Raw genomic sequence first — 18,919 nt, forward strand, 5'->3', positions numbered from 1 at the left:
AGGCCAGCACAGACTGAGACGCCTCCTCATACTGGGGTCGGTTTAAAGTGTTGGGAAACATGCTCATGCCAGAGTCTAACCTCAGAGCCTGATGGCTTTCAGGAAATCTTGCCCAGTGCAAACCCCTAAAGTCCCCAAGGCTGGCATGCCTGCCTACAGTGCTCTGGGCTGCCCAACTGTGACAAGTCTTGACTCCAGCTTCGCACAACAGAAACGCCCAATGTAGTTCTCCATTTTAATGTCAAGGTTTAAAAAAAAAATCAGATAATCGTTCAAACAAGCACCTCCGATGGCAGCCTAAGCCAGGAGGAGCCTAGGACAGGCAACCGCCACCCTGCAAGGCTCAGCGGACCTTGGCTGGTGTCGCCTCACTAGCCCTGGGGGCGGACATGATTTGTCCCGAGCTTCCCAGAGCAAAGGGCAGTCCTGCCTGGTGGGCATAGCTGACCCCTACACAGGTTCTTCTTGGCAAGCGATAGGCAGCCCAGGCTTGCCGTGGCCTGGTATGTGGTTCACAAAGCCAGGGAGCTGCCCCAAGTGTCTGGAGCAGCCATTGGTAAAGCATGAAGTAGGCTGGGTTTAGGGTTTTCAGAGGCTACCAGAAGGACAACCTATAGGTTAAAACAGGGAGCCCCTAAGGAGAGTTCCGTGGCCTAACCTGAGGGCTCCTGAAAGACACCAGGGGAGCGCCACGTCTTGGGTTCTAGGGCTCAAGGCCACATAGACTGGGAGCCTGGTCTGTAGCATCAGGCTCAGGCTGGTTCAGAATGGAGTGCACACAGGAGGGGCTGCCCCTGAGTCAGGAATCCAGCTGGGCTGGGATGAAGCTAGGAAGGTCAAGACAGGTCAAGCTTTGGCTTGGAATCTTAAGTCTGCCCTGCTGTCCTCTGTGCCTTCGTCTGAGAGCAGCTGTGACTCGGAGGGTGGCGGTGGCCTCCTTAGGTCTCCATCCTGTAGGCTTATCGCCTGCACAGAATTCTCCAAGGGACTCCTCAGCTCCTGGGCCTGGGCCAGGCGCTGGTGGCGAGTCCGCTGGCAGTACCTCAGGCCATCCAGCCCAGCCCAGGCAAAGCAGGTGACGGACAGCACCAGGAAGTACACAAAGTAGATACAGAACTGAAAAAGAGAGAGTCTGGGTGACCTTTGGCTTTGTGCTCGCCACCCCTTGCCCTACGTAGGAAATCCCACGGAGGTTCTCCATCACCCAGCCTGAAGGTGGCCAGAGGACACAGGGGAGTCACAGGCCATGTCCCAAGGTAGATCTCAAGATGGCTGGTTCCCTTCCCTCATAGCATGGTCAACCACAAAAGGACCACTTAGCACCTCCCCAAAGATCCCCAGAGAACACAGTATGTGATTGGCATTTGTGTGGTCCTCAAGGGCTGGTCTTTAGGTTCTTTCATGGAATTGACTTCCATGGCCACCAAGGAGGGGTCCAGGACAAAGCCCCAGGGTTTCTTCTAGGCCCTGGCGACAGTCAACACTGGGCATAACTTCAGCCTGCATCGACCAAAAGGAGCCTGGCAGTCACGGATCATACCCCTTCCTGAAAGACCTGATACATTTCCTCCCAGAGAGGAACCTGGTTATTGCCAGAAGGTCCTAGAACTTCAAGTGGCCCCAGTGGAGGTAGGTGAGCTTCTTGAAGCCCCTTGGGACCCTTTCAGAATGGATCACATTTAGAGAAACTCAAAAATGGCCATTAAGAGACTTCTGTTATCAAGAAGACAAGGTGGACATCCTTTCCCTGTTCCCTTGTATCAATAAAACTCCTGGATGCTATGGGCTACACCCACTGGGGAAAGGGAGAAGGGTCAGCCAGTCAGATCTCAGGATCCATTAAAGGTATGGGAAGCATTGGGGGTCTTTTTTGCTTTATGGATCTCAGAACGGAAGCAGCCAGAAGTCCAGCACAGGTAGAGCCCAGCTAGAGAGAAGGTACCACCTGACTACCTCAGTCGCACCAGGCACAAAGGAGGACCTTTTGGGTGAGGCCAGGCAAGACCCATGGGAAGACACTTAAATCCCATACTATCTGTGGCAATGACCTTGCTTCTTACCCTTACCCTCCTAGTGTTAGTAACAACTACTCAGGGTGACTGGACCCAACACACACACACACACACACACACACACACACTCATACACACCCCGCCTGAAGTAATGAGGTATTCACTGCCCACTGCACCACCCAGGGCCACCCTGGGAGTTAGAACTCCTACTCTACCCAGGAGACCTTTGACCCCTGCTACTTCTTCACTACATCAAACCCACTGACCTCATACCAAGGTCTCTGGACACCAAAGGTGGTCAGTAGAAACTGGAATCACGTGAGATGATTTTTAGAGCAACTACCAATGGGTCAGCAAATTACAAAGAGGAGACAGTTGGTAAGAAGTAAGGGATGAAAGATAAGAGGACATTCAGACCAAAGAAATTAACCAAGAGGAAACGATGCAAAAGGGCTTGTGGAATTGATCAAAACCTCCCCTCCCTTGATTTCTTTGTTCTTCTGTGAGTTCAAGGCCACCTGAGCTATATAGCAACCCATGTGAATGGCTAATAGGAAAGAGGTGTATCAAGTGCTGATAGAGATTTTGGGAAATGCATTCTCGTACTTTGCTGGTGGGATAGCAATGGTCCCTGCCGGGAACTCAAAGCTCCACTTCTGGACTTCCATCCAGGAGAAATAAAACTTACGTCCACACAAACTCTAGGGAAGAACTTGTAAGATCCAAGGACTAAACACAGCTGACGGCGCTTTAAAAGCTCAGTAGCTATCCCAGGCAAACCGACAGCCACCTGTACACCCGTCTGAGAAGCCCAAGGGCATGTGAGTGCACAGGAGGATGGAGTCACCTCCAGGGAGACCATCCATTCACAGGCCACAGTGAAGGGAGTAGCTGTGGTGATTTGAATGTTTGGCCCAGGGTGTGACACTATTAGGAGGTGTGCCCTTATTAGAGTAGGTGTGCCAATGTGGGCGTGGGCTTTGAGAGCATCCTCCTGGCTGCCTTTGGATGAAGATGTAGAACTCTCAGCCCCTCTAGCCCCATGCCTGCTTGAATGCTGCCATGCTTCCTGCTATGAGGATAATGGACTGAATCTCTGAATCTGTAAGACAGCCACAGTTAAATGTTGTCCTTGGTCATGGTGTCTCTTCATAGCAATGAAACACTAAGACAGATCCCAAGGGTCCCCAAAGGGATGAAATGTTCTGGATTTTGACTGAAAATCAACATCCTGATGATGACACCGAGCTAAAGAAAAGGGACCCTGAACCTCTGCATGGTTCTTTACACTGGACATGAATGAAGCCAAACTTAAAAAAACTTAGCAAATCCAGGTTGGCTCCTAGCCAGTCCTCAGGTTCCACTCTGGTTCTCAGTGGTCTTTGGCTCTGTTCCTACTGCCCAGTCTCCTGCCCTAGCCAGTCTCCCAACTCAGGATGAAGCACAGAGGACAGAGCAGGAAATTGCATCTCCTTTGACTATGAACAAAACGCAACACTCGAAAGAAAACCAGCCAGAGAAAGAAAGACCAGTACTCATCTTGACACTTGACTGGATGAAGCGGGAGGTAATGTCAGAATGATCCTCACCCCTCAGTGGGCCCCTGGATATAGTCTGTGCTAGACTAGGACTGACCAAGCTGACCCAGACCCCTTCCTACCGAGCCTCCTACCCCACTTCTCTGACGCTTACTAGCAAGGGGGTCTTTGCAGGGCAGCTGGAGCAGAGTGGAGGCATAGGCAACACAGGGCAGCACCAATTTCTAAAGAGTCTCTCAGGCCCCAAAGGCTGAACAAGGGGCAGCTATGGAGGGAGAAGAGGGGAAGTCAGAGAGAGCAGCGTCCTTAGAAGTCTGGGACTAAAAGACCAATCACATGTTAAGTGCACTACAGCTGGGGCCAATCAGGTTCCTCCTGGGGTTTCTTTGGACAGCCCCTTCCACTTTAGGAGTCCCTACTCTGTGAGGACAGACAGCCTCCACTAGGGGTGGGGACCCGGGTGGGGGTGGAGCACATGCCCTTCCAATCCAGTGAAGACTACCTATGGGCTGGGCAAGACTTGACTGTTGTGGGTTCAGTCTGCAGGAGGGACTTTGGCAAGCTGGACTTCACACGTCTCTTCAGATGCTACCAGCCAGCTCCCAGTGAGATGGCCTGCTCCTGCCCCACCTGACTCCTCACCGGCTCACCAGACTTCACACCAAGCTTCAAAGACAGGGCTGTGCCAACTTGGGACCCTTGGTGGGTTAGCAGTCCTCCATGACACACACCAACCTGCAGGCCTACAGCCCAGGGAAACCAAAGGCTTTCACAGGTTGCCTAGGATACCGCCTAGCCACAGCCTGGGGACTGTCACTCGGGAGCCTAGTTACCATCCCTCCTCATGTATCAGCTATCAGGCCCATTTGGCTTGGCTGGTGCCTGCACCGTGCTGTCCCTGTGATAAACTAGGCAAGCGGTTTCTCAGATACAAGAAAAACTCTGGCTGTTGTGAGAAAACTGAGGGCATCCTAAGAGGGACCAGTAAGCCAATGCCATCTGATGCCAGCTCCAGCCAAGGGGCTCTGCTTAGCTCCCTCCTGGACATGAACACTTCAGACATCATCCAATCTGGGCTTAAGGCCATCAGGTCTTGACAACCACCAACAGGAATGTGACACGAGGGTTAAGGAGCTGTAACCATGTGAGGTCATTGGTACAGGCTCAGGTGAGGACGTCTGGATGAGGACTCCTTAGAAATGGTGGACAACTCAACTGGCCTTGAAGGCCCAGCCACCTGGGGCTCCAGAGTTCCAGAGGTCCAACCTGGACAGGAGAAGGGTATGGACACATGGATAGATAAAAGTGGCAAACTTTGAGGTTAGAGAGATGGCTCAGAGGTTAAGAGCACTGGCCGTTCTTCCTAAGGTCTTGAGTTCAATTCCCAGCAGCCACACGGTGGCTCACAACCATCTGTAATGAGATCAGATGCCCTCTTCTGGTGTGTAGGTATATGTACATAAGTACAGATGGAATAATATATATATTTTTTTTTTTTTAAAAAAAAAAGAAAAAAAAAACCAGTGGCTAATTTCACCACATTAAGCCCCCGGAAATGTGAGCCTGTCAGACCGTCTTACTTTCTTTTCTGTTCCAAATGTGGGGCCACACTCTGTATTCTCCAGGGACAAGGGGTCTGTAATCTGTGCCCCCTGACAATGTACCTCACCAGGAGGCGCCACCATGACCATAGGGGCTTCCCTCCTCTAAAGACATGGGACTGATGTTGGGGCTTACCTGTTCACGGACTTGGAGGCCCAGACCCCGCTTGTCAGAGACCACAAGTGTGACAAAGGTCTTGAGCGCAGTGGCAAGGAAAGTGTTGATCCCGAAGACCAATGCACAGAGCTCTTTAGACAAGGAAGACGCAATCTGAAAACTGGGAGGTTGAAGAAAAGAAAAATACCTCGATCAAACTCACTGAGTAAGGCAGGGGTAAGACATCATTAATCATAGCTCAGAAGGCAGGAGATTCCAGTCTGATCTTTACAGTGAGATTCATCTAATTAAACAAACACATTCACAACAATTTAAAAACCCTCAAAACAAATGAACAAAAGCAGAGCCAGGGAGATTCCTGTATCTACCCAGAAATACAGCAAAGTATCAAGTCATACAACCCCCACCACCAGGCTGAGCTAAGCCACAGACATACGACTGTGAGATCCCCATCCACATCCCCTTCTGGCACACCTGTGTATAGCACTGCCCCTACCCCCAACACACACACACCAACTAATAGAGCTGACTTGGGGCAGGGGTGGGGCTCAGGACGTGTCTATAGAAAGACTGACTCCAGAAGACTGGGAACAGGAATGTGCTCTCAACTCAGAAGGCAGGAGTATGTGGCCAGGGGATGTGAGAAGGCAGTCCGAGTAGGGAGAAAGGCAGGGTTAAGAATCCCGGGGAAGTAGGAAGGAGCCAAGCTCTTCCCAGAAGAGGTAGACAGTGGGAAGGGAAAAGGTGGCATTTACCAGAAGGCAAGTGTCTTATGTGTGGTACATGCTATGTATAGTGTAAATGCTAAGAACATATGGTGTATGAAACCTATGATATATACATATAAGTGTGTGTGTGTGTGTATATATATACACACACATATATGCATACACAATATATACACATATATGCATACACACATGTACACATACACACATATACATGTATGTACACATACATACACACATATACATATATGGTGGCATGCTGATCCATGTACAGGTATAGTATAAACATGGACTGTTTAGTGCACATGTAGTGGATGGTGTGTGTGTGTGTGTGTGTGTGTGTGTGTGTTCCATCTGGTGATGTGAACACATATCTATAAACATATCTTGGGTTTCTTTTAGTCAAGGTCTCACCACAAATCCCTGGCTGGTCTGGAACTGACAGAGATCTGCCTGCTTCTGCCTCCCGAGTTCTGGGGCTAAAGGCCTATGTGGCATGAGGTGAGTGTATATTCACACAGTAGTGTGTGCTCCCTCCATTCCAGCCCGGGCGGGGTCTTAAGAAAAGCATGCTGGACCAATCAGGAAGAGGTCGCCTGCTGTCAGCGCCGGGCAGCTTTGAAGCAGAGTTCAGAGGATCTGGGAGAGCGAGTGGGTCAAGTCCAGAAAAGGGGGTCAAAGGCAGCAGGAGCGGACGTGGGTAAAAACATGGAGGAGGGTCTCCAAGATGAGAAAGTGGGGTGCTCTGGTCGACTTTAGGTGGTCTATGGGACAGCAACACTATATGGGTTCAGGAAGGATTGGCGGAGTCGGGAGAGGGCTGGGGCTGCAAGGAATGCTCCGTCCTCATAAAGGTTGTGGGGCCTAGGGAAACCAGTGTAGTGGACACAGCCAAAAGTGTCTAGACAGGTCAGGCCTCCCACATTGCCTTATGCTCCCCAATAGAACCTTCCAGAAGCCCCTCCCATACCGTCTCACTCACGTGGCAATGGGCACAAGGAACTGGTAGGTCCCACGGAAAAGCACGAAGGTCACGTAGTAGACCCAGATGTCCCTAATCTGGAACATACAGAAAACCAGGCCAGCCTGAATGGCGATCATGCTTGCGATGACCAGCTTTGACCACAGAGCCCAGCGGATGTTCACGAAGCCCGCGGAGAAGGACGTGATGGCGCCTGGAGGTGGGAGGCATTCAGTCATGGCTGAGCTGGGGCAAGCGGAGCCATGGGAGAGATGGGTAGGGATTCAGGCTGAGTTAGGGTGGCTCTGGAGCAGGGGCAGGGTAGGGCAAGGGATAGGGCAGCCTACACTGGTGGTTTAGCCCAGGGCAAGGGTTAGGGCTGGATTACAGGCCCGCTGGGGTCCAGCTGGGACCGGCAAGGGCCCTCCAGTGCATACTCAGAAGCGTGGAGGCGGCATCTACGGCACCATTGTAGTTGAGTTTGCTGTCAGTGCTTTTCCACAGGACATGCACATAGTAGGTGATCAGGTAGTAGCCTGCAGAGTTGAAGACCCACCAGAGGCACCAGAGGCGTAGCTGTGGTTGCCGGGCATTCTTCACCAGTTCACTTAGCATGCGCACTAGGAAGGAGTCCCTGCACGTGCCCAGCACACGCTCCAGTTTCCTGGGCTCTGGCCGGCCAGGCCCCGGGTGCATGTGATCTAGCTCACAGGGCAAGGCTCCTCCCACGAGTAAAGTACGGTTGAAAAAGAGGCTCCGCTTAGGACGCTTTAGGAAGAGGGAGAGGACCAGGCTGAAGAGGATGAAGCCCAGGGAGATGCAGTTGAGCATATAGGTAGAGATGCGTCCTAGGGTGACCAGCACCTGGCCCAGCACAGAGCTGATGAAGACTCCCAGCAGTACCGCTGCCCGTGAGTAGCTGGCCATCCGCTGGTAACGGGAGGGGTGCACCAGGGAGAATATGTAGGAGGAGTAGGCGATGCGGGCCGCCATGGTGATGCTGTAGAAGACTTCCATGAGCTGCATGTGCTTCACGGAGATGCCCAGCAGCAGCAACAGCCACACGCACACGAAGCTCAGGCACTGCAGGACCAGGACCGGCTTGTACCGCAGGTAGTCGGTGAGCAGGAAGACGGGTACCAGCACGGCCAGGTGGGAGTAGGGCAGCATCGGGATGATCTCGTTGGTCACCTGTGGGCGGGCAGGCACTGGTTATTCGTGACGCTTGGCTGCTCCCCAGTACTGCAGTGTGAGCGTGCGAGAGGCTGCCTGACGGCCAGTACGGGAGCCTGGAAACTAAGATGGCGTTTCCAGCCCGAGAGACTGCAGACCCTAGACACGACTCACAGGGAGCTAACTGTAGGGGAGGCTGCCGTTCGTTACAGGCGGGCCACCTTATCCTAGTTTTTCTCATTTGTACTTTTTAAAAAAAAATTATTTAATTCATGTATATGTACACTGACTGCCACTGTCTTCAGACACACCAGAAGACGGCATTGGATCCCATTACAGATGGCTGTGAGCCACCGTGTGGTTGCTGGGAATTGAACTCAGGACCTCTGGGAGAACAGTCGGTGCTCTCAACCGCTGAGCCATCTCTCCAGCCCTGCACTCCTCTTAACCCTATGTAGATAAGAGTACAAAGGCCAACACAGGCTTCCTCAGTCCCTATTGCAGGAGGAAAGGGAAGAGATGGTGATGGAGGTGGACATGGGGGAGGTAGGCATGGGAAGAGTGCCACGGACAGCTAGGGAGGACACACAGGAAGGAGGGAAGGCCAGGAGGAGGACAAGGCCTTCCTCCACCCCACCCTAAGAGGCAGAACTGGGCCTGCTGCCTGCAGAATCCAACCTTCACAGCCTTCATTAAGGCCCCCCTCAGATGGCTTCCACTGTGGCATATGATGGGGGGAAGGAAGCTATCTGCTGAAGGGTAGCTATCAGAAAGCACTGCCTAAGGAAGCCAAGGCCCAACGCAGTGTGCTACGAGGATGCTCTGTCCGGAGAGCCTCTATCCCAGTGAAGCCCAAATGTCCTCCTGACCTCTCTCCCTGGGTGGTGGACATGCTTGGGATCTCCTCCTAGGCCCAGATGAGTCTCAGCAGAGGCTCCCTTAGACCTCATTTTAGCTCTGGCTAATGTGTACACAGGAGAGCCAGATGGGTCCTTCCTGGGCTGCCAGAGACTGGGACTCCCACCCCAGTGCTAACTCAGCCCAGCCATTAGCTACCACCAAGCTTACTAAAGAACCCACTGCCCCAAGAAACCAGCAGATGCCTCGGCCAGCTATGTATGGAAAATTAAAGACCCCAAACAGAACCTGGGTCGGTACATAAGGGACATGCCAAGCCCAGACGGACAGCTGACACCCCTATTCCGAGTGCAGGCCGCCCCAGGCCAACCACAGGCAGCTGAGAAGTCAGACCTCAGAGATTGGGGCTCAGGAAGTAGGAGGGCCAACACACAAAGAAGCCCGAAAATCAGAGAATCCATCTTTCCTGCCTAGCAGCTCCTGATCCTGTACCCCACAGAGATCAAGTTTCACCTCAAATAATCCTGAGCACGCAAGGTCCCTTCCACAATGGTCCACCCCTGCCAGAGCATTCCAGAGATCTTCAGCACCTGAAACGACTCAGGCTGCAAACAACCCGAGGCCCCTGGCCTGCTCTACTTTATTCTGGCTCAGTTAGGGAGTTGACAGGGATAGAGGGAGGGGTAGGGATGTCTCTATGCTGGGCTGTAACCTGGGTCCCACTTGGAAGGCTATACTGGGGAAGAGGCATCTATAAAAGCTCTCTGCAGCATGTAGGATCTGTCAGGTAGCCAACTGGTCTTCCTGCCACCTAAGCCCAGCACTGCCCAGCAATCCACAGGCATCGGAGGATCCTAATTGGTTCTGCATCACAGAGCTGAGCCCTGACCTAGATGCAGAAGGGCACAGGGCTAAGCTCACTCTACAAGCACAGGAGGCCTGCTCTGACACAGCATGGCAGGAATACAGGAACCATGGCCCGGCCTGGTCCAAGAGAACACTCCCTGGGAGCTGGGAAGGACGGCTATACACAGGGTCCTGAGGGGAGAGGGGTTTGAGCATCAGGAACAGCATGGTCCCCGACAGCCACAGCTGAAATGAAAAGAACCAGGCAGACCTAGACCACGAGTACCTCCAGGAACTCAGAAAAGGGAAGGGAAGACTCAGAAGATGGCTAACCTGGCCAGTGCTTGTCTTGCAGAGCAACAAGAAAAGCGACCATTCTTAAGGACCGAAGCAATGTGCTGGGGCTGACAGGAGCCCCCATTCGGGGAAGAAATGGAGGGGACTCAGTGTCCATCCAGGTAACAGGTCACTGACAGAGTTCACACTCTACAAAAGTCAGCTAGGGTGGCAACCTGCATATGAAGCAAAGGGGAATAGGCCAGATGAACCGGAACTCTAACTCAAAGTCTGCTGTGCCCAGGTGTGCACACAGACAGACAGACAGACAGACATATGCATACACAAACAAAGGACACACATACACACCTTCTTAAGAGAATTCTGGAATATTCCAATACTGTTACACCCATGGATTCTACCAAATTCCTTACACCTAAGTATTCCCTAGACTGACCAAAAACCAAACCAACCAACGAAACACACACACACACACACACACACACACACACACACACACACTCCAAAACCAAAAACTCAAAACTAAACGCTGGAGCTAGCTGCTCAGCCCACTGAAGCACCGGAAGGCTGGGTGACTCAGTCTGAAGAGTCTGAATCCATGTGGATGACCCTCAAGAAACCTGGCAGAAAGATGTACTATAAAGACAGAAGCTTAGCAAGAACAGACTGCCCGGTACCCAGCTGGCTTTCTGATGTCCCTTGTAGCCAGAAGGGCTAAGACCATAGGACTCTCACCCTTGGGCTAGTGAACAGTACCTGTGATCAGTCTCCTAGTGACATTTGAGGCCTGGCAGAACTCCCTAACCCCTGGAATCTGTGTGTGTGTGTGTGTGTGTGTGTGTGTGTCTGTGTGCGCGCGCGCGTGTGTGTGTATGTGCTGGAGTTTTATGGGGTAGGGGTATACAAGAGTAGGCACACGTGTGCTTATTATATCTACTTGTTTTTCAAGGCAGAGTTTGTCACTGGGACCTGGGGCTCAGTGGCTGGGCTGCCTGGCATGGAAGCCCCAGATGTCTGCTAGCCTCCACCTCCCCCCACACAGCCAACTTTTTATGCAAGTGCTGAGGCTTGAACTCAGGTCTTCATGCACATTATAACATTACCTTTTTTTCCCTTTGTATTATAATAGAAGCCTCATATGCACACTTGTTCCTGGAACAGTGAGGGTGAACAGCACCCAACCATCAAAAGCAGAGAGGCTACAAACCGCAGCAATCGGGGAGCAGAGAGCAACGCCCTTCCTCCTTCTTTGTCTGGCCCTGTCTTGTACGGCCTCAGGTGGAAGTTCAAGAAAATAATCCGTCTCCATGTCTGCTTGGATTTAAGCTTATTAGCAGACTTTCAATAGGACCCTCTGTCCCCATGGCCGAGTATGAAAAAAAAATGCCTTCGATAATCTCTTTACATAAACAGCTAAGTCCCTGCTGGAGGCAGGTGCCAAGCAAGGTGGGGCGTGGCTGGGCATGGGCTTTCTCACCAGGAGGGCAGAGGAGCCATTTGGTAGTGGGAAGTCGGCACTCCTTCGGTTACATTCTTCCTCAGGCCCAAAGCAGGTATAGGTTTCCTTACTATGGTACCCAGCGACACACTATCTGGCTGGGTTCATGAATCAGCACCGAGGTTCTCTGTGGGCTCAGTGCAGCAGGAGCAGGTTAGGGTGGAGCCAAACCCACACCCAACCCCGTCTCCCACAGTCTCAGCTGCACATCTATCAAACTAAGCAAGAAACCCCCCCACCCCACGCTGCTGTTCCTCCAGCCTCCCCATAGCCAGCAACATGCCTGCTCCTTGGTGAAGTTACGTTCCAGGAGGTAGGGTGTGATGAAGCTCTCCCCAGGCCGCAACTGTGCCATGAAGCCGAAGAAGCAGAGATAGAACACTAGGCATCGCCAGGACTTGAGCTCGTGGTCCTGCCTGGGCTCTTCGCACGTCCGCTTTTCTGCCACCTGGCCGGTGCGTACCATGTTGCCCAGGTCCTCATGGGACCTGATGAGCAAAGATGACACTCCACCTGGAGGGAAAGAGAAGAAGACAGTCTGGTATCAGCAAAGGGGCCCACAGGTAACCACTCCTTCCCAATCTTTCAGTTGAGACCCAATGTTAGCCTTGGGTGTGGCTACTGGCCCCAGATCCAAATCTTCAGCCAACATGGCCAACCTGAGAACTACTAGGAACCCAATCCCTCAGACTAGGCCTCACAGCCCCCAGGAGTCTTTAAACAAATCAGTCTCAGCCACACAGGCCTGTTTAAATATTAATCAAAGTCCCAGTAACTAATTCTCTCACTTTGTAAAATAAATTAATAGCACTTAAAATTTTCATTTTGGAGCCAGGTGGTGCATGCCTTTAATCCCAGCACTCGGGTAGCAGAGGCAGGCTGACTTCTGAGTTCGAGGCCAGCCTGGCCTACAGAGTGAGTTCCAGGGCTACACAGAGAAACCCTGTCTCAAAAATAAATATATAAATGAAATAATATAAAGTAAAATTCCGTTTGGGGGCAACTCAGATTCACTTCAAAGGCTTGGCAGCCTGAACACACAGGACTTAGGGACAGCTCGCCTCAGAGAGTTATAGGGTAAGAGGAAGAGGCTCAGCTAGGCCAGGACACCAACTGTGCACCAGGACACAGACATATCTGACTCATAGCCTCCCCACAGCAGTGCAATGCAGCTCTAAGGAACACCAGTCATGGGAAGGGAAGTCAGTGAGAGAGGCAGGTGAGCTGAAGGAACCAAGGGCCACCAAGAGCAAGGCAAAGCAAGCTCTGAGAAGGGTTGAGGGGCAGAGCAGGAACTTATCTGAAGAACCCCACAGTTCTCTCCAGGACCCCCTAGAGGAAGAGGTGGATCTGATGTTCAGATGACTATAAACCTCCTCCCAAGAGTATGTCAAATCCAGCCACAGATGGCCCATCCAGCTGCTGACCCCTGACCTCACACTATGCAGGTCTTGCGTATTCGTGGGGACATGTGAGAACCAAGCTGTTTAGTATGTTTTTGTCACGATTCTGTCCTGGACAGAGGCTGCTCTGGTACAGCTGAGTACTGCCAGTTGTCCTTGCTAAGAGAAAAGGTGGGAACTGCACCCACTCATCAGGACCCCAAGTTATTCCAGCTCATGGGCAGATCCACATCTCTCTATGTCATGGGTTCATAATGTGCTTCAGGTTTTGTGTAAGGCATCGGTGTCTGCCAACAGGGAACTGTCATAGATCAGTCCTGGGGTAGAGGCTGGGCATCATATATGGGGGCTAGTGTGGCTAAGGGTGCACCCCCTCTACAACAGGCTCCCTGATGTCCCCTTTGCTCCTCACTACAACCAGGCCCAGGACGTGTCTGAAAATTTAGGCAAAGAAAACTCCTCAGATATAAGAAGAACTTTTGGGGACCAGTTTCTCTGCCCATGGACTCTACATTGAGACCAAGGGTGTTCTCTGAATTCCTGCTAAACTAAAGGTTCAAGAAATAAAAGTGAGCTATGGGCTTTCAGTGTGTGTGTTCCCTGTAAGGACTGCCCAGGAGCCCTTCCTCTAACTCCTGCTTTTGTGACAAGGAAGAAGCAGGGTGAACCAGGGGGCAAATTCCAGAAGAAAGGGATGTCTGGGAAGATGCTAGAGCAAAGGGGTGACCCACGTCAGCAGCAGGGCCTGGGACAGGGCCCACATTCTCATGAGAATGGAAACAAGCAGCCAGGCAGGGGGCCTGGCTGGAAAAACACACACAGGCTACATCACCTCAGCTGGACAAACTCTGAGCCCTGCTTTGCTTCATTCAAACTTCCCCAGAGCTATACAAACAGCCAAAAAGGACACAGCACCCAGGAGGTCCAGCCTGTGGCACTGACCCTTCCAGAGGAGCTGAGGCAGGTGCAGGCAATGCTAAGCCCTTTCCCAAGCTAGGGCCTGCCAGGTCAGCCAATTGCCCATGGCCACCGAGTTTGCCCAAACTAAAGCAGTCCCCAGGCTAAGTGGTAGCCAGGAATATAGCTAAATCTAGGATTCTATGCCCAGCGTGGGCTTAAGAATCCCCAGGAATTCGCTCTCATCTGAAAGGTCACCCCCCAGAGATAACAGAAACACCTTTTCTTGGTGTCTCTTGGAATCCAGGAATAGCAGAAGTTATCAGACACCAGCTCAGAGCAAACTCTATATTACTCATATGTATAGCCTCACGCGCTCCCCAGACTTCTACATCAGGAAACTATAGTTTTATACCACGGTGAGAGCTCATCAGGACCCTGCCCAGGGGTGTATAAGATGATCTGGCTTCAGCCCTTCAACAGGTACCTCACCATAGCTAGAAAGACCACTTGAAGAATTCCTGGAGACCCCACAACACGGACATTTAGGATTCTCAGGCTGGTCTATCCTAAGTAGTGCTGAGATGAGTTTTAGTGGCTCAGCTAGTGCTCAAGGCCCAGAAAAGAGACTCCTGCTTGCCCCAAGGTTCTGGAAAACTCCATCCACACACCCTGCCCACACTTAGGTCGTTCAAGGGAACTGTAGTATATCACAAGCCATTCTGCAATCTCGGTGACAAGACCCAGGAGCCTAGGCAGAGCCTTTGGGCTTCTAGTCTCAGACCATATGACTGATCAAGATCCAGGTATGTGCTCTCACAGGGGACACATGGACATCTATTCTCTGGGGACCCTGCCCACCCATTCAACTGAAAAACCTAGTTGCCTGGGGACTAGGAACTAGGGACTTGGTAAAGCCACAAGCTCCATCCCTAATCCCCACCCCAAGCTCCTGGGACGATCCTCCCCCACTTTGGCTCTTCCCCAATCTAAAAGCCAGGAGGTACTGCCTGGATCTGAAAATAAAAGCCCATGCCCTCATATCTAGGAGACAGAAGCAGGGACCGTCAGACCCTTTGGCCTTCACCAGCTGCTGCTCTGCTCAAACTTGAAACACTTCTAAAACCGCCTTCCCCAGTTCCAGAGCAGCAGGAACCCTCCCACAGGTTTTGCTGATGTGCATTGGCCGGACTAGGGGTCGAGCGCTTAGAAAGGTACACTTCCCAGAGCTTCTAGGTCTGGAGCTGACAACTCCAGTGACTGACTACTGGGCCAGCCACAGGCCAGCCAGAGGAAAAGCTGCTCCTCAGGACAGTGGCCCAGAGTCTAGAGGCCTAGTCAAAAATCTATCTTCCTCACTGTCACTAAAGGAAACGGGGGCCCGAACTCTTGTTTGCATGGGGCAGGCGGCTTCTGTCTGGATTCTCAGCACCTCCAGGAATGAATGCCCAGGCTGCTCTTCCTAAAAAAGCTAGGCTCAACTCAGCTCTATTCAGCCAAAGGAAAGATGGGATCCTGTCCTCAACAGCTGAGGCTGAGTACGGAAGGAAGCTCATGCCCTGAGCACAGTGTTGCTTAACTTGCAACCTCGTCCAGGGAACTGAAAGGAACCCTTGACTGGCAGTGTGTGTGTGTGTGTAGGGGGTGGGTGTAGGGCACTACACAGTCCTTTCTGACCAGTCTAGCACCCGCATGAGAGATGAGGGCTGTTGGGTAAGAAGTGTGGAGTACAACTGTTCACAAAATTCTTTCCACGACATCCTCAAAAACCAAAGCCAAAAGGAAACAGCGCTTTCATTTAAATCTTAAAACAGGAAGGTTCCTTTTAATCCTGGAATGACTGTATTAAGGAAGGGGAAAACAGAGCACTGTTGTGGTAGCTGAGTGCTGACTGTATCTTTGCCACAGGCTCAAATGCCCAGAACCAATCTCTTTCCTCAATCCAGTGTCTTGTTGGAGGGCGTATCTGGCTCCCTAGCCTGAAGAATGGATGAGGCTCTGCGAAAGTCAGAAGGTCTGTGTCCTGCTGAGTCCATCTGAGCTGCTCCGGAGTCCTTAAGTCTCCTGGGAGAAGGCTACTTCTTTACAGTCAGGCAAGCAATTCTAAGGATTTAGTCTATCCTGACTAAGAGAAGCCACACAACAGGTTACCTCCAGGCCTGCTGAGGTTCCTGGCATACGGAAGACAGGCAGGTTAGGGAGGGGAAAACTCGAAGGGTGAAGAGTCCCATTTATTCCTAGGCTATTAACCAGGACTCCTCGGGAGTTTTAAGCGGGAGTGTGGGCTGAGCCCTAGGAAACATCCTTGTCACAAAGATGCTGGAAGCACGGGAAAGACTGGCTACTACAGGCAGCTTGTACAAGCTGCAGATAACACCTGTTCCAAAGGGAAGTTGTTAAGAGCTGTCAGAGTTCCTACAGCCTTTGAGCTAAACAATGAAGGTTGGCGGCGCGCCACGTTCGGGGCGTGGGCAGTAGGGTTTCCGCAGGCGACACGTGCTCTAAAGCCGCTGGAGCAGGCGCACGTGGTGATTCTTGACCTGAAAAAGATACTTTAAAGCAAAAGAACTCCGTCCCAGAGGAATGGCAAGGAGAGAAATGGCGCTCTGAGGTCCCACCGGGCAGCTTGGGAATTTGCCCTCGCGACGGTTCGGCAACCAAGTGCCCGCCCAGGATGCCCGCCAGCACTCAGACCCTTGCTCTGGAGCTCTTAACGCTGAAGTCCTCGCCTATGCCAAGGACCCTGACACCCAACAGATACCAGCCCGTGACCCACACCCACTTCACTGCATCTATGCACCCCCCAAAGACTTCTGCCTGTCTTCCACCCAGCAGACCCCGCATGCGCCTTCCACTCACTCCACAGTCTCTCGGCACCCTGCAAAACCTGCCTGGAGCTCTGCAGTCGTGCCAGGGACCCCCAGGTAGCGTAGACCTGGTAGTGTAGAATTCAGTCCGCTTTCGTCTTCAGGACACCGGAAGGAACAGAACCGCACCTTGCACTACCCCGTGGCTCTCATAGAACGGATCCCCAGCTCTGCGTCCCACAGGCCCGTACCTGGCTCAACCAGCAGCCGGCGTTCTGGGTCGCGCACACGCAGACTACAACACCCACAAACCCGCGCGTAGGCTCAAGGGCCGCGTGGAGGGGTGTGGTTACCTAAACTGACCACGCCCCGAAGGAGTGGTCATCGTGGTAGGCCGGACGCGCAGCCGCAAAACTTTCAGGAGGCGGGGCCAACACCTGGCTACACACGCAGTCACGCCCACAAGGGGATTCGTGCATGCGCCCTCCACTCTATGCCATTAGTTACCGCCAGGGTCATGTGGTTCCCTGAGGCACAGACTACCCGCGGCTCGTCTGCCTGCCTGTTCCCCGAGACCCTACACCTCTAGACTCTAGGCCCCCTTCAGTACGATCGTCCTGTGTTCCCGCCCTTGTGTTCCCTCTCCAAGCCGACCCTCTCTGTCCACCTTTCCAATAAGTCCCCCTTTCCCCGACTCCTTCCACCCCGACTCCTCTTCACCCAACCCCTGGGCCCCGCAGCCCGCCTGAGCCCCTTTACGAGCCCCCTACCGGTCTAGCGCAGGACCGGGTCTCAGCTCACAGCAGAATGCCTGATCTGATCAAGCACAGAGGTGACCGCCCGGCCTAAGATCAAGGCCCCTCCCCGGGTCCGCCCCTGACCCCTGCTGGCCTGCAGAAGTCTGCGCGGGCTCGGTCAGGCTCCTCCTAAACCGAGCGCCCCGCGCCCATCTGCCAGAGCAGTCCAGGTACCAAGGCATTGGCCAGCTACGGACTGCCTGCTAGAGTTGCACTGCCTGCACCTGCCGTGCACTCCCCTCTTCTGGATATCAGTCTTTAGATTCCAAGGGCACCGATTGTTTGCGCTTGGCTATGCATGAAGACACCCCGCCTCGTATCCTCCCTTCCCCCCACCACACACATACAACCACTCACCTTATGTCAACCTCACTGTTAACAGAGACAGGAGTCTGGCCTAAGCGTTTTTAGGCCCCACCCCACCCCCTTTCACCACCTATACTCCAATCCTCCAAACTCTACCCCACCACCACCCCCACCCTCCCTGTTTCCAGTGGGGATGTTCAGCTGATGCTCAGCAGGTGGGAGGCTGTTGGCTGCTTGGGGTAGGGCGGAAGGGGGCGGGGCTCCTTGAAGCCAGCCTCTTTCCTCCTGATGGGTTTTGGTGGAGTATTTGCAAGGGCAGGGGTTACTACCTTAGCTGCTCTGTGAGGCAGACCGAGAAACCTCGGACTTTAGGAACAAAGTAGAATGAATGGGGAGGGGCATGGGTCCAAAGAGGAATGACCGACCTGTAACTCTGGCTTAGTAGATTCCAAGGTGGGGATGCAGGGAGGTTAACCCCGGTGGTCATCTGTAGAGGTATAGGGGTCCTAGGTGTGAAAACCCAGTCTCCACACCAGCGCTGCTCCTCCCCAGCCTATGGCGGCCACACCCGTCTGGACTTGGGCCTTCTGTGGTACATGCAAAGGTGCTGGCCACTTATGTTGCTATACAAAGGAAGCTAGAATGCTTCTCAGGCCAAAGCTGTGGAAAGCAATGGCGGCATGATGGGGCGTTTGGGAAACGCAATGCCTCTTCTCTACATGTTTGCAGAGTAGACTCATGTGCTCTTGGGCTCCTGCTGCCTGGGAAATCTGCCCGACCCTGTTACTATGGTAGACTTGGTCCAACAACGTGAGTCCTTGTGAGTTGAAAGGAACAGGAACAAATGTCAAATTCTTTGGAATTGATGGCCAGGTAGCTGGAGGACTCCCTTATCTGGCTGTGTCTGTTACCTGCGCCCTCGAGCCACTTGCTACTGAAGGCCAAGGTCTCAGAGCAACTGCCCCGAGGATGTGGCAAATGGGACCCTACAAGAACCAACCCCTGGACGAGGCAGAGGATGGGGTGTAGAGGAAGATTGTGACTATTTCTGTGCCAGACAGGTCTGTGCCCTTTTGGGG

At 52.7% G+C, this 18,919-nt stretch overlaps 1 protein-coding gene across 2 annotated transcripts; it reads right to left on the reverse strand.

The window, feature by feature from the left end:
• Positions 1-240: 240 nt before the first annotated feature.
• Positions 241-17,594, reverse strand: SLC19A1 (solute carrier family 19 member 1). Of its 2 annotated transcripts, none has more exons than XM_080938422.1 (6): positions 17,508-17,594; positions 11,914-12,143; positions 7,396-8,149; positions 6,980-7,172; positions 5,288-5,429; positions 241-1,116 (listed from the first exon to the last, which is right to left on the reverse strand). In XM_080938422.1, the coding sequence occupies exons 2-6, from the start codon at positions 12,094-12,096 to the stop codon at positions 847-849; spliced, it is 1,542 nt and encodes a 513-aa protein (XP_080794548.1). In that variant the 5' UTR covers positions 12,097-12,143; positions 17,508-17,594; the 3' UTR covers positions 241-846. The 2 variants fall into 2 exon arrangements, with proteins under 2 accessions (XP_080794548.1, XP_080794547.1); XM_080938421.1 differs by having other exon boundaries at positions 241-1,132.
• Between the last annotated feature and the right edge of the window lie 1,325 nt (positions 17,595-18,919).

Source organism: Micromys minutus, assembly GCF_963924665.1.
Source record: "Micromys minutus genome assembly, chromosome: 25".
NCBI classification, from domain to species: domain Eukaryota; kingdom Metazoa; phylum Chordata; class Mammalia; order Rodentia; family Muridae; genus Micromys; species Micromys minutus.